Genomic DNA, 16,030 nt, shown 5'->3' with positions numbered 1-16,030 from the left:
CTAAACATGTTAAGCTACAATTCTGTCCATTAATTTTTCTCTCTTTCTCTCTCCGCACAATATAGATTTTGCCAAAACCTTCGAAAATAACTAGTTTCAATTAACCCCACATGCATGTGCTCTGCATTTTCTCAAATAAAAACAAACGGCACAATTCTTGTATTATTATAAAATTTTGATAATATGAAACAATGAATTGGTTGTTGAATGTCATGTACATGGTGTACATTAGTTTTTTATACTTATAATATTGCATAATTAAAAATAAATAAATAACAAACAAAAACAGGTCTTTTTGATGAAAAGTTTATGTGGTATCATAGCTCAAATTTATGTGCTGTACTGTGCTTTGATACACATGTTGATTAAGCAATAGCAACTTTATGTAAATTACAACTAATTATAATGGATTGCAATAAACTACCACTTTTACAAATAATTTACAAACATTTTCTATTCATTAAAAAGACTTTTGCATCATTTGCTAGAAAATATTAGTTTTGAGGTGTTTCATACAATAAACGTTTGTTGCAATTTTGTGATTTACTTTTAGTCTAATATTAAAACTATCATTTGGATTCTAATAAATGCTTACCAAATGTGGCAAATAAAGTAGATAAATTAATCCTCTTTTTATTTAATTTAATATTATTTACATGAAAAAAATATTTGGCTTTTTATAAATTCCATGAGAACATATATAAAAAGATTTTATGATGCTTCTATTTTAAGATGTTTTTAGAAATTGGATAAAGAAGTGGATGTTTGGAAATAATTGTCAAGAAAATTAAAAACCAAGTTGGAATAGTATTACCACCAGTGCTTGAGAAGTTATTTGATGTAAAAGATTCTCTCTAAATATTCAACACTTTGAACTTGCAATTTGGTTCACTTGTTGTCATTACTTGTTGAAGATCAAGTGGTAATAACATTTTGGAGAGTTGTTCAATATGACAAGGATTAACCCTATCATTAGAAATTTCTTCTATTTCACCTCAAGGATGTATTAACTAAGTTTTAGAATGTATGAATTGATGGATAGTTAGATGGATAATGTGTTGGCTAACTTATTATTTGTTAAATATTGCAATAATGATGTTATCATTTTTAGTAGCAATCTATAAGATTATATGAGGTTTTTGCTAGCAATGTTTGAGTAATTATAACAATGTAGATTACACTTATATCACAATAAGTCTAAATTCTTCTATAAAAATTTCCATACTTGAATCACATGATTATTCCAAGAGATCTTGGTGTTTAGAAATCAAAGGTAGATGCTTTGCAAAAGTTCTTCACAATAATTGATGTTTTATGGCCTTGAGCCCTTTTAAGCTTAGCAAAATTACTACTATTAATTTTTCAAGAACCTTAGTTTGATTACCAAGCCTTTAACTATTTTTACAAGTAAAGATTAACTATGGACTTAGAAACATGAGTAGCAAGACACATTTGAGACATTGAAGCAAAAATTAAGTTTAATTCTAATACTTTGATATCTAGATGCTACTAGATCTTTTCAATCATACAAAGACTAAAGCTTTACAGTATTGGAAGTATTCTTGATATAGAAGAATAATATAAAATAAGAATATAACATTGCATTTGCTTCTAGATATAATAACAATGGAAAGTCTAACTATTCATCTTATAAGAAAGAAGTTTTGGCAGTAATTTGGGCCATTGCTCATTTAGAACCTTATTTGTATAAATAATAGTTTATATTGGTGATTGACCATTAATCTTTGGAGTAGTCTATAGAATCAAATAAATTTATTGGGAGGCTTGCTAGATGGACTTTGTTGCTTTAAGAGTATGACTTTGAAAATGTGAATCACACAAGTATTATCAATTTGGATAAAGAGAGACTTTTTCATAACCCAATTCTTTTAAAAGAGAATTTGATCAAAGGTAGATAGCATAGAGATTGCAATAGAAAAGCAATTCCATGATGGCATGCAATAATATATCTTACTTTAATTTAATACTCTATATTTATGGTGCTTGATTAATATTCAAATGAAAAATTTAATAGAACCCAAGTGATTAACAATGAGTAGAAGGATCTTACAATTTTACACAAGCTTCAACAAGGGACATTTTCTTCAACTACTAAGGAATAATATAGGATTAATCACTAAGTAGTGTCAATGATAAGAACTTGAAGAATAAAAATAAATTATTTATTCATTTTTCAAAGAAAGATGACAATAAAAAATAAATAAAAAAGTATATATATATATTTAAGAAAAAACTTGAATGGCTATTATTAAAGACTAGGAAATTAAAAACTCTTAAAACTAGAATAAAAGCAAGAAAAAAATTAATAAGAATGAATTAAGCTTCACTCTTGCCTCTATATATACTATCTAGTTATGAGCAACATAGTAACATTCCATAGAACCTCCAATACATGCTCAACTTAGAAGATATATGTCTAACTTGTAAAATAAGTTTTATACATATACCTTACATAGCTAACTTATACCATAAGTTACCAACATATACAATACATCGCCAGCTTGTTAACAAAGTTTTTTAATCTACCAATCACCTATAGATACTTATAAAGACAAAGCAGCAACTATGAAGCTTTTCTACAAGATATTATCAAATTTATCTACTTTTATCTATTGCTATCTATTCATATTATTGAGATAATTCTTTGAATAACTATATATCTCCATGACAAGTAGTAAAGTTTCATTAGAAGAATTATTTGTTCTTTTGTATGTCATTTGATGGAACTAGGTACATAGTTCTAAGACAAGATTAGAGATCTTCTTTGATGTGGCAAGTACATTAGGAGCTTTGATATTTTGAGGTACATAAGACATATTCTATATAGTGTAATCAATATTGGTGGATTGACATGTATCAACAAATTGTCACACATATTTTTGAATATAAAGTATGTAATTAAGTCATATCGAGTTTAAACACTTTATTAAAGCTTTTCTTAATTTAATTATATTTTTTCTTTTGATATAACCTTATTACTTGTAGAGGAATTCTTTGGAGTTTTTGAGGCTTTGTATACTAAAATTTTGATAGATCAATGTACCACCTCTAAAAATCATTCTAAGGCAAATGGCTTAGTTGAAAAAGTTCTTTAGATTGTCAAGAATATTTTGTAAAAGTATGGATTATTTCTTAGCAACTATCATGATTAAGATTTAATATTACTATAGATTACTGCAGAATATTTCTTTAGAAAATAGGTATCTTTGGAATCCTATAGTCCTTATTAATTATTGTATGAGCTGAAGCCAATTCTACCTAGCTTGATATATGAGAATTCGGCTTTAGTTATAGACTTAGATGACCATAATATTTAGACTCAATGTCTATATGTTTAAGCATGGTTCTTTAAAATTACTATTTTTATGGCCATAAAGAATTTATCTATTACTCAATATCATTATATTTTTCAATATGTTTGTATTTGTATTAGAACTTATCAACCTCAATTACAAAGATATTTTAAAGAAAAGCATGTATATTTATAATATAAGATACCTACAACACTTAATATCAAAATAAGATTAATACTTTTTTGTCTAAAGGATGTGTTGTCCAATGATATTTTATTACTTGAAGACAAAATCGGATAAGAATATCAAAAGCATTCAAAGGATTGTATTCCTTATTATCTTCTTATTAATAAATCTATACATCCTCAACTAATATTTATGTTAGATGGCTTCTTTTGATTATATGTAGTGAAAAGAAATAGAGTGCTATCATGCTATTATGTGATCAATACCAACATGGGAGACATATGGCATGCTTAACACCACCACTTTTGTCGCTTCTTTTAAGAAATTGGATTTCTTGTTATTGTAGGAAGTTTTACAACCATATTTCACATGATGATAAGAGTTGAAAACTTCTTCTTTCAGATTTGCCATATATTTTTGTGGTCTAGCTATTATAACATTGACTTACTTATATACAGTTTTTGTAATAATATCATTGTGGCATTCATCTCCAATTATATGTGAATTATTAATTTAGTCGATTGGTGGGTTTCTTCATAAGTTAAGAAGGCACTTGAAAGTACATTGCTTGAACATTCTTATTTAGTTTAGATTGCATATTAGATGTTGATTATTAGCACTTAATATGTTGTGTAGAACAATCTTTATTTACACAATAACTATCATGTGATGTAGTATTAGATGCCAAATCACATTGGATAATTGTACTTTAGATTAATTTAGTGGATTTCCATATATTTAATATTTTGTACTATTTAACCTTGTTAGTATCCCCTAGAGTTTGAGGATTTAGATAGAAAAACTTCCTTGACTTGACATTCTTGTTAGATTGTCTTGTGAGCAATTTTGAAAGAAAAAACTTATGTTTATAAAACAATTCTTAGCTATAGCAATTTCACCACTTAGTAAATTTTTAGGATTTTTTCTACATACTTATACTCTTTGATTCTACCTTTGTGGTATGAAAGATAGTTCGACTAAGTTGTGTTAAGATTTATCATCTTTTTTTGACAGTATATTTCTTAAGCATTCTTATTTGGTTTAGATTGCATACTTGATGTTGATTTTTAGCACTCAATCTATTGTGTATGAAAATATTTATTTATATGATAGCTTAATTTGAAGTGTGAATTTATTTTATTTTTCTTCTTTCATTTTTTTAATTTTTTTTTAATTTTTTATTTTTATTAGTATTAAATGAGTTTCTTTCTTCAAACTACTAATTGAAAGGAAATCTTGAGGAATGTCATCTTGTAATTTAAATTTAAAGGCAAATTTTAATAAACAAAAATAAAATTTTATATCTAAAACTAAGAAAAAAAATAAAATAAAAAAATATTTTCATTATAGTAGTTAAATGCTATAGTAAAATAATAATAATAATAATAATAATAATAATATAAAAAAGACAAAATAATAGATATACATAGTATTTATTATCTAAAAGAGGAAAAAAATAATTAAAGAATTTAAATGAAATTATTATAAATAATTCCAAAATAACAAATGACAACATTATTTTTAATGACATATATATTATTAATATGCAAGTTAAAAAAGATTAAAAAAAATATGATCAATAAAAAATTAACTTAGATATATCTATTAAACAAAAAAATAGAAAAACATTAAGATAGATATGATATTTTATCTTAATTTATATAAGAGTTTTAAAATGAAGTTGCACTTATAAAAGCTAGAACTCCTTATTAGATTTAATTGAAAAAATTAAGATTAATAAAAACATTATTCTAATAAAAATATTTAGAAAAAATATATATAATACTATTTTAAATAAGAAATTAGAATTTTGAGTTCCAAAAATTATATATATATATATATATATATATATATATATATATTATAAATAAATATGAAATTCAATACAAAAAGGGATTTTAAGGATTAAGTAGATTTAGTCTTAATAAAATGGGGTTTGATTTTCCAACATAAGTTTAAAATATAATCTTATATACATATAAGGCAATAATGAAATTGTTTGTAAATCTAAACTAGTATGCAAAAATTATTAATAATTAGCAATAGTTAAGTCAATACATCCTATATGACCTAGTTTTAAATAATTTCTTGAGCTTTGAAATATAAAAGCTAATTACAATAGAATCTGATAGAAAATTATTCAAAAAATTAATAACAATTAAAAAGATAATAATTTAACCTAGAAAATTGAACAGTTGTTATACTTTTTTTACTAAAAAATACCAAGGTCTTCTACAAATATAAACAATTTTTTTTACTAATGTACATTAATAAAAATATTTATTGAAAAAGAAAAAATAATCAATTAAGCTTAATCTTCACCTATATATTATGTTATTATGATTCATCTCATACTTGAGATAATTACTATGACTTTTATGCATATCACCAATCAATAAAACTTATCACTCTATAAATAATATTAAGATGAAAAATAATTATATTAATTATAATTTAAAATATATAATTTGTAGTAGGAATAAAATACTATAAAATATTAATAATTCTTTTTATTTTTATTTTTGAGGATTTTGAATAAAATATTAAACATGGATTGATTCATAAAAAATTGTTCCAAAGTTTTCAATTTTAGTACAAAAGAAAGACAATGATAGTAGATGTTTGCACTTTTATGTTGTTGTGTTGTAACACAACTAATAGATAAAAGATAGAAGAAAAAGTTTATATTATAAAATATATTATTTAAAAATAGAATAGAAAATTAACTTATAAATATAAATAATAGCCAAGGAGGTAGTAAAACTAATAAGTGTTAATGCTACCTTTTTGCAAAATAGACTTCTATTTACTTTGTAAGGCCATAAATAAGATAAAATAAGGTAGAATAGAAAAATTAGAATCATAGATATTTTAAGGTAGAAATAAATAATAAATTCTAAAAGTTTTACTTTAAAAAATTAGATATTGATATCCAAATAGGACCAGTTATGAAATTGAATTGAAATCAAATTCCAAGGTACAAAACTATGCCCTTACAAAAAATCCAAAAATATTTTGTTGATTTGAGAAAATGATTCAAGCATAGATAAGAAACAAGATTTTTGAACATTGATTTTGAATAATTTGAGTTTTTAATGACTTTATAAGAGCTTTAAAAAATTAGAATTATTTTGAGGTGACTTTAGTATTTATGAAATAAAAACAATTTATACTTCAAATAATTTTTAAATATTTGTAGTAGATTTATAAGTGAAATTTTCTAAATTTATAACTATAGTTGTACTAAATATATATTATAATTTTGAACTTGATCAAATGGTCAAACTAAAGATTATTGAAATTCAAGTGGATTGAAGTCTTAGAAAATTGAGTTGGGAGGGTTAGAGGGTTTGAAGGATTTGCAATAATTTTTTAGTTGGATTGAGATAAAATTTTGCATACTAGTAGCAAATTTGATTTCCAACAAAAATTAAAATTTTGAGAGCAATTAAATGGTAAAAATAAAAATATATTGGTACTACAAGATCAACATTAAGATTGGAGAATTAGGCCTATTGACATCCAAGTAAATTATGAGGTTTTTCTTCCATTTAGTAATTTGAGTTTTCTTTAAATTTATTGCACTTTCTAACAACTAAAAAATTGAAAGGTATACAAATTTTGAGTTAAGATGAAAGATAGATTTATTAATTATCAAAATTTTGAATCTACCATAGGATTGGAATTTGATAAGGTTATTTTTATGATTTCATTAGAATTTGGTTAGGATTTGATTAGAATTCTTTTAGAATTTTATTAAGATTTAATTAAAATTAGATTAAATTATATTAAAGATTATTTTGGAGTTATTTAGAATCAATTAGAATATAATACGATATATCTAGGATTCTTTTCAGGTTGATAGAATGTACTTAGGATAAATAGAATCATGCTTAGATTATTATAAAATTAAATTTATATATTTTTAAAAAATCCAATTACAAGAAAGGTGTGACATGGATGCTTTATTTTTCCTAGTAAGTTCAAAATAGTGTTAAATAAATTTTAAATGTATCAATTGAAAAAAAAATCAAGACAAAAATATTACAAGGCATTGGCATATTTTATAAATCTTATAAAAAAAAACTATATGCTAATATACAAATGATTCTAATATAGTAGTAAAAGGTGATGAATTTAATGTATAAAAATTAATTAATATTACAAAATAATTTATCTTCATTATAAGAATAGAAATAAATTGGTTAGAATTTGAAAGTTATAAGCAATATAATAAAACAAAGAAATCTTAATAGACAAAAAGCTTTTGTGTGGGCTTATGTATCTCTACATAATTTAAATAAACTTACAAGTATCTCTTTAAGATTATTCTTAAAAAATAGGATGTTTGTTATTTTTTATTTAAAAAAATCTAATGTAAAATATATACTTGGTGCTCTTCAAAATTTTGTATAACTAGAGGTATAATAATTTTCAATATATATATATATATATATATATATATATATATAGTTTCTTGCCATATTAAATGGAATTTTAAAAGCTATCCATAAAATTAATATAATGAATAAGAAGTATTTTTGGAGTCATATAAAATTACTAATTCAAATTAAAATTACATAGGTAGTATGATATATATGTTTAAGGCAAAAAGAATATAGGGAGTTATTGTCCCAAAAGATTCTAAACAGGCTTTCTTTGCAAAAAAGTCAAATGGAGCTCTTCAACCTAAAATATCTAATATCCAATAATTTCTTTAGTATGAATTGATACATGAAAAATTTATTACTCATAGTGTTTGCTGGCCAAATTTTAAATGATCATTTACAATGAAATAAAAATAGAATATAAGTTCCAAAAGTTAAAAAAAAAACATTGGATAAGTTTGGGCATATTTGGTCTTTAATTTATTTGACTACATATCTGCAATTTTTTTTGTATAGAACTTAAAATAAAATTTTATGGTTGGATCCAAATGTTTCACTTATAAGTAGATATATTGATTCTAATTGAGCGGTTTTACTCTTCATTTAAGATCTTCATAGAATAAAAGAATTATTTAATACATCCCACCATCCACTCTTGATTGATAAGGTTGATCAAATATATAAATTATACCTTTAAAATTCATATTTGTAGCCTATACTTATCTTCTACTTTCTATAATCATGGTTCTAATTAATTAGAATCAGAATTGTACTCTCTAAATTCAAAGTTTAAGTAAGTCTAGATAAGAATAAAAATAATTTTCTTTCTATGGTTGTCTTTCAACTCCTAATCCAACATAAAGATATTGTAGAAGACTCTTGGTTTATCATATATAAATCTATTAGCATCAAACAAAATTAGATTAGAACTTAATTACTAATATCATATTATAATAAATAATTCTTAGTAAAATAAAGATACTTTTACTAAAATAACTTAGAGGGATTTTTAAAATTATTTTAGCAATGCAAAAAATAATGTTTAAGTATTATGGTAAAAACAATATTAAGATACTTTTTAAACTAATAAATAAATTGACTTGTGACTCTAATAGAAATTATTGATCTATAAGTGCTAGAGTTATCATTTGTGTGTAAAAAACAGATAGATCTATAATCAATAGGAACTAAACTCCACTTGACTTGAATAATGCCAAATGAAATTATATCATAAATTTAGATTTTTACTTTCAATTAGCAAGATGATTAATTTTGGCCCCATTCTTGCAAAAGTTAATATTAATTTTACTTTTTTTATGTCAAGATGTAGCCATAAATATATAAAAAAGACAAGGTAGTCCAATTATTAATATAAAAAATAATTTTATATTTACCAATATATTAAGAAAATATTATATATAGATTTTTTGTATAATATAAAATATATTATATATAGATTTTAGAAATATAAAAGATTTCAATATATTTAAAATTAGGTAATTTTATTTTTGTATAAATTTTCATCTAGTCTTAGAAATAGGATTCAAAGAAAGTTTTTTTAATCAAAAATTTCTTTGCATAAGCATTATCTTTTTAGATTCAAAAATTTCTATGATATTTGGTCTTTATTAAAAAAATCATGGATATAAATAATACAAATCCAACTTTAAATTAAAAAACAAACTAATAAATGAGATCAAAGCATAGATTAATCTACATGATATAAAATTAATATAGATAGGTTTTATCGAATACAAAAAAAACTTGATAAAATATCTTATATCAAAAGACAAAAAACAACCTAACTACAAATTTATCTTTTTGAAATGGTGGGACAAATTTTTCATCACAAGAAACATAATTGAATCTAGTTTCAATATGTTTATAAGTTAGAACTCAAGAATGTTACACAGTAAGCTAATAATACATGATATAATAGAAGTACAAAAAATAATTCTAAAGACCTTAAGAAGAGAAGATGAAATAAAATGTATTTTTTTCCTACACAACATGAACAATGGTGTCTTCTCCAAGTAAACTTCTAAATAAATATATATATATATATATATATATTTTTTTTATTTACAAATATTGTAAAGGCGTTTCCGTTTGCTAGGCGACACAAGTGGCGGTAGAAAAATGCGGTAGATGGGTATACGTGTACACACACCAGGAGAGCGAAGAACGGCGATGAGGGAACGAGAGTGTTCGAACTACGAGTCAATGCCCAAAAAGGTCAGCAGCAGGAAATTTCGTTACAGTGCACTGGTCGGACATCACCTTTCCATCGGAGTCTGGGTGTGGCGACTGCTCGCCCAAATATCTTCCATGTATAAGAAGTGACCGCGGGAAAAAGCAAAAAATGGCGGGCGGGAGTCCGGGCGGAGGGGGACGGGAGGCCAGTGTACCGGCCTGCACTTCTTAGAGCTTCTGGAGGCTTCGGGGACCTTCTGAAGCCGTTTTTACATAGTCTCTGTGGTTCACCAGCTCTTCATCTTCCTCCTCCTCCCCCCCATCCCATTCCATTCTTTCTCGTGACGGCGTTGTTCACCCTGCTTCCGAGTTCGTGTTCGCTGTAAGAGCTGCCGTTGCTGACAGGTTTTACGGCTCGTGCTTTCCGCTATGGCTGGTAAGGGCGAGGGTCCTGCCATCGGCATCGACCTTGGTACTACTTACAGTTGCGTCGGAGTGTGGCAACATGATCGTGTCGAGATCATTGCCAACGACCAGGGTAACAGAACCACCCCGAGCTATGTGGCTTTCACTGACTCTGAGCGTCTCATCGGTGATGCTGCTAAGAATCAGGTGGCCATGAACCCCATCAACACTGTATTCGGTGAGTTTTTCCCATTTCTTTGTCGTAGCTTTCGTTTCTATCCTTGACAGGTTCTATGCAGCATTCGGTTGTTACTCTGTTGTTTTTCGTATCTCTTGTGTTCGAAGACCTAGTTTGTGGTAGGACGCGGACATGATGTCACGTCCGTTTCATGATATGGTTCTGGTAGGACGCGGACGTGATGTGACGTGCGTTTGATGATACGGTTCTAGGTGCCTCTGTTTTGATAATTTGCTGATCGACGTGTATGTATGGACAATGTAGATGCTAAGAGGTTAATTGGAAGGCGTTTTAGTGACGCTTCTGTCCAGAGTGATATGAAGTTGTGGCCATTCAAGATCACCCCCGGGCCGGGAGAGAAGCCCATGATCAGTGTGCAATACAAGGGTGAGGAGAAGACTTTCGCCGCCGAGGAGATATCTTCCATGGTGCTTATCAAAATGAAGGAGATTGCTGAGGCATATCTCGGGTCCACGGTAAAGAACGCTGTGGTGACTGTTCCAGCTTACTTCAATGATTCTCAGAGGCAGGCGACAAAGGATGCAGGAGTCATCGCTGGTTTGAATGTGCTGCGTATTATAAACGAGCCAACTGCTGCTGCTATCGCGTATGGCTTGGACAAGAAGGCGACTTCTGTGGGCGAGAAGAACGTGTTGATTTTCGACTTAGGGGGAGGTACCTTTGATGTATCTTTGTTGACCATTGAGGAGGGTATCTTCGAGGTGAAGGCCACCGCTGGAGATACTCACTTAGGAGGAGAGGATTTCGACAACAGAATGGTGAACCACTTCGTGCAGGAGTTTAAGCGCAAGTACAAGAAGGACATTGGTAGCAATCCTCGTGCGCTGAGAAGGCTGAGGACTGCTGCCGAGAGGGCGAAGAGGACCCTCTCATCGACTGCACAAACCACAATTGAAATCGATTCGTTGTACGAGGGTGTTGACTTTTACTCTACCATAACTCGTGCTAGATTCGAGGAGTTAAACATGGATATGTTTAGGAAGTGTATGGAGCCAGTGGAGAAGTGTCTAAGGGACGCTAAGATGGACAAGTCATCCATCCACGATGTCGTGTTGGTCGGTGGATCCACTCGCATTCCTAAGGTGCAGCAGTTGCTCCAGGATTTCTTCAACGGCAAGGAGCTGTGCAAGTCCATCAATCCTGATGAGGCTGTTGCTTACGGTGCCGCTGTCCAGGCTGCCATCTTGTCCGGAGAAGGTAATGAGAAGGTGCAGGACCTTCTGCTATTGGATGTTACTCCCTTGTCTTTAGGACTTGAGACCGCAGGAGGAGTAATGACAGTGCTAATTGCAAGAAACACAACCATCCCCACCAAGAAGGAACAGGTATTTTCAACATATTCGGACAACCAACCGGGAGTGTTGATCCAGGTGTACGAGGGTGAGAGAGCCAGGACCAGGGACAACAACTTGCTCGGAAAGTTCGAGCTCTCTGGCATTCCCCCTGCCCCTCGCGGTGTACCGCAGATTACTGTGTGTTTCGACATCGACGCCAACGGTATCTTGAACGTATCTGCTGAAGACAAGACCACTGGACAGAAAAATAAGATAACAATCACTAACGACAAGGGCCGCCTGTCCAAGGACGAGATCGAAAAGATGGTGCAGGAGGCTGAGAAGTACAAATCCGAGGATGAGGATCATAAGAAAAAGATTGATTCGAAGAATGGGCTTGAAAACTATGCTTATAACATGAGGAACACCATCAAGGACGAAAAGATTGCAAATAACTTGGACGCTGCCGACAAGAAGAAAATTGAGGACGCTGTCGATGCTGCTATTCATTGGTTGGACCAGAACCAATTAGCGGAGAGCGACGAGTTCGACGATAAGTTGAAGGAATTGGAGGGGATTTGCAACCCCATTATTGCGAGGATGTACCAAGGAGGTGCAGGAGGTGAGCGGCCTGTACCACCGTACGGAGGAAGTGATTCTCCTCCATCCGGTGCTGGCCCCAAGATCGAGGAGGTCGACTAAATCGACACCAAGCGTTCCGATGCGGTCCTTGGACACAGGAGATTACAGGCGTCAAGCACCCAGTTCTTTACAGCTATTTGAGGGTCTGTCCCATTTTTGAGAGGTGATGACCTACGAGATCATTTTTCGTCAGGATTATTTTGTCCTGAATATTATAGGGTAAATATTCTTATAGTTTCTTTAACTAACAACCATAACAAGCTGCCAGTCATATGTCACGAGAGCAGCAAGCTGTAACCATCAGACTGATTGTTGGTCGTCCTTTCTGTGATCAATCTATGGGCTGTGATGTGTGGACATATTCTTAGTTTACAAATGAGACATACTTGCAGAAATATCTTATAAAAAATTTACTCATTTCATTACAATTGAAACATGTGGTTCTACCTAAGATTTGTACAATCAATGGAAAAACCAAGAATTTTGTAATCTTTTCAGTCTGTTTACAATTGACAGATATGAATTCTACGGATTGAATAATGCCCCCAGCGTGCTAACTGTGGAACTGTATTCTGGTTGCTAATTTAGTAACAATCTGCAGATCGTGTCGTACACTGATTTCTTTCGCACATCAACGTTAGTATGCTGTATTGTTTTCATACATCGACCGTTCTGTTGAAAACAATGTAGACTTAATGTTAAAAATTACGGGAAGTGAGAAATGTCTATTTACAACAATTTCACATTATAAAATGAAGATTTCAGTACCATCGCTTGATAGTTCAGTTTGAACCCGATTTACCTACACTCTATTGGTTGGATTGTGGGTAGTACTGGCTCCTGGGATCTACAATGAGAGAATTGACAATATGAGGGCAATAGATTAGTACAGTACGATGTGGTTGACAGGTTGCGAAATCTAATTTTGGAACACCAAACTTCCTTATTGTCTGGTATGTTAAAATTTGGACAATTAATTTTTGAAATCAATCAAATGGTATTATACTTAAAATATACAGTGGTACTGTGCTTAATTAATATCCAATAATTAATATTTCTTGCTTAGCTGATAATATTTGCTGGAATAGAGGACAATTTTAGGTTGTAATCTTAAAACGTTGTTTGTTACATAATTAATAAAAAAAAGGGTGAAGTCTATAATTGAAGTGAGAAATTAAATTTTTCATATTGTTCATTTATTTGATTTTTATATGATTGGACTGGTGACTGAATGTTGTTGTAGGGGAAACTTGAGTTTTGTTTACTGGTTGCGCCTGTTCTGGTATTGAGTTGTGAGTAGCGTTTGTAATTTCGTGATTCGGAAAGCTTTCAATAGCGAGGTTTTGGAGGTGCGGAGTTTATCTGAGTTCTAACTAGTTAAGGGAGTAACTGTTCCGGGGTCCGTTGGGGAATCCGGTGTCTGACTGAAATGCTGTTGCGCCAATATGGTCTGCTCTTCCAAGACCAGTTTAAATTGGCCAGAGTTGAGTTCCCATCTCGCATGTAAACTCTGAAGGAGTAACTATTGATGTCATTGCAGTCGTGCTTAGTTTGACGTTAAATGGGAATATTTTGTGTGTCCATTTGAATAAACTGAAAAAGAACAATTGACTGAATTCAATCACCTGTCGACTACTTGTGGTCTACCCCGCTTGATTTATAATCTCGAGTAATTTATAAAATTTCCATACACACCAAGGTTATGATTTACGTGGAATATGATTAAATAGTAAAAATTGAATGATATATGTATTCAACACTAAAAAGAAACATTAACTTCAAAATCAAACAATTTTTTATTGTAGTGAAATTTTTGTTATTATTTTTGTATGAATCAATTTCAATGAATAAATACTTTTTGTGATTTTTATAATTTTTAACATTTTATAGTTCATTTTATTTCATAAAAAAGTGAAGAAAGAATACAATTTGATTTAGCTTCTTTTATCTATTTGAAAAACTTATAATTTTAGAAATTTTTAATTCTTTTTATGAACAGATTAATATTCTTTATCTATATTTCATTAGAAGTAAAGTAAAGTTGTAAGTATAAATAATTAACATAAACTTTGAATTATGTTGTGTCCAAAGGATAAACAAATAGACAGCAACACATTTACAAGTAGAAGATGTTGAATAATATGACCAACATTTCAATACAAACAAAAAATAATAATAAGCAAAAAAATTGAAATTGTGCGATTTTATACAAAAAATAACAAGAAAAAAAATTATAAAAGAAGAATATATATATCTCTTGTAGATAATTCTACTTAAAAATTAATTCAAATATTTCCAAATTGCATAAGTGTTAATTAAAAATTTTGGTATTAATCCTGAATATTACATAGATAATGAATAAGTGTCTTAAAATAATTAGAATTTCAAAGAATTTACAAGTTATAAAAATCTTAATTTTGGACTAAAGTATGAATAGGATTTAATTAAAGTGTGTTAAAGATTTTTTAGGGTTTTTATGAAATTAATTAGAATATAATAAGATATATCTTAGATTTTTCTAAGGTTGATAGGATGTACTTAAGATACTTAGAAGCTTACTTAGCTTATTTAGGATTGCCCAAAGATGTTTCTAAATACCTTATGCATTGTTTTGGATTGTAAATCAAAGCTCAATGTAAGATCAAACTTTGCCCACAACTAAATGTCTAGTTCATTTCTAAGTTAGATTTCATATGACACAATAATGGGGTTGCTAGCCTCAAGCAAAGCACATCCATGATTAATAAATTCTACGTTAATTTACCTTATTACTTTTATTTTCACAATTTTACATTAAATCAACTATAATTTATATTTTATATTGTGATTTGTATTTTTTAGTTTTTTAATTTTTTCTTTTATTTATTTTCAAATTAAATTTTACTTATTTTATGTTTTATTTTATTTCTTTATTTTGTTACTTTTATTATTATTTTTATCTTTTTTTCACTTTTATAAATATTATTATTCATTTTTATATGCATACAAACTTTTACATACTAACATAATTCAATTAATTACTTTTTTCATATTTTAATGTTGATGTTATTGATTTTACAAATAATATAGGTATTTTATTGTGCAATTCATCGAAAAAGAATGTAATTTATATTCTATATATGCATATATATATATATATATATATATATACATGATTATTTTTCTAATTTAAAAATAAATAATTTTAGTAATTAGAAAAGGATTAAATTTTGCATAGGTGCAATAATTATTATTGAACAAAATTGTCATTCATGAGTCTACTTTTGTTATTTTGAAAGCACAGTGGTCCTCTTAAAGGTATTACACATATATTGTTGGTAGATGATACAGCACATCTACATCAATAACTACTATTGTGCCTGTAGCTAT

The 16,030-nt window shown here is 28.7% G+C and overlaps 1 protein-coding gene and 1 long non-coding RNA gene across 3 annotated transcripts; one reads left to right on the top strand and one right to left on the bottom strand.

Moving 5' to 3' along the window:
- Positions 1-10,321: 10,321 nt before the first annotated feature.
- On the top strand, positions 10,322-13,150 carry LOC112288867 (heat shock cognate 70 kDa protein). Its single transcript, XM_024533548.3, has 2 exons — positions 10,322-10,724; positions 10,989-13,150. Exons 1-2 carry the CDS (start codon positions 10,511-10,513, stop codon positions 12,719-12,721), a joined length of 1,947 nt encoding a protein of 648 aa, XP_024389316.1. The 5' UTR covers positions 10,322-10,510; the 3' UTR covers positions 12,722-13,150.
- On the bottom strand, positions 12,107-15,002 carry LOC141045964 (uncharacterized). 2 transcript variants are annotated; one of them, XR_016505340.1, is made up of 2 exons: positions 13,464-15,002; positions 12,107-13,333 (listed from the first exon to the last, which is right to left on the bottom strand). It is a non-coding gene; the product is annotated as an uncharacterized LOC141045964 (long non-coding RNA). The 2 variants fall into 2 exon arrangements; XR_012218593.2 differs by having other exon boundaries at positions 13,468-15,002.
- Between the last annotated feature and the right edge of the window lie 1,028 nt (positions 15,003-16,030).

The sequence above is a fragment of the Physcomitrium patens genome, chromosome 11 (assembly GCF_059467195.1).
Source record: "Physcomitrium patens ecotype Gransden chromosome 11, ASM5946719v1, whole genome shotgun sequence".
Lineage (NCBI taxonomy): Eukaryota > Viridiplantae > Streptophyta > Bryopsida > Funariales > Funariaceae > Physcomitrium > Physcomitrium patens.
Note: the sequence above shows the minus strand (reverse complement) of the source record. Positions and strands in the feature narration are given on the sequence as shown.

Coding starts and splice junctions, on each gene's coding strand:
- LOC112288867 (XM_024533548.3), top strand. CDS start 10,511: ATGGCTGGTAAGGGCGAGGGTCCTGCCATCGGCATCGACCTTGGTACT. Junction 10,725..10,988: donor CCCCATCAACACTGTATTCG/GTGAGTTTTTCC, acceptor TGGACAATGTAG/ATGCTAAGAGGTTAATTGGA.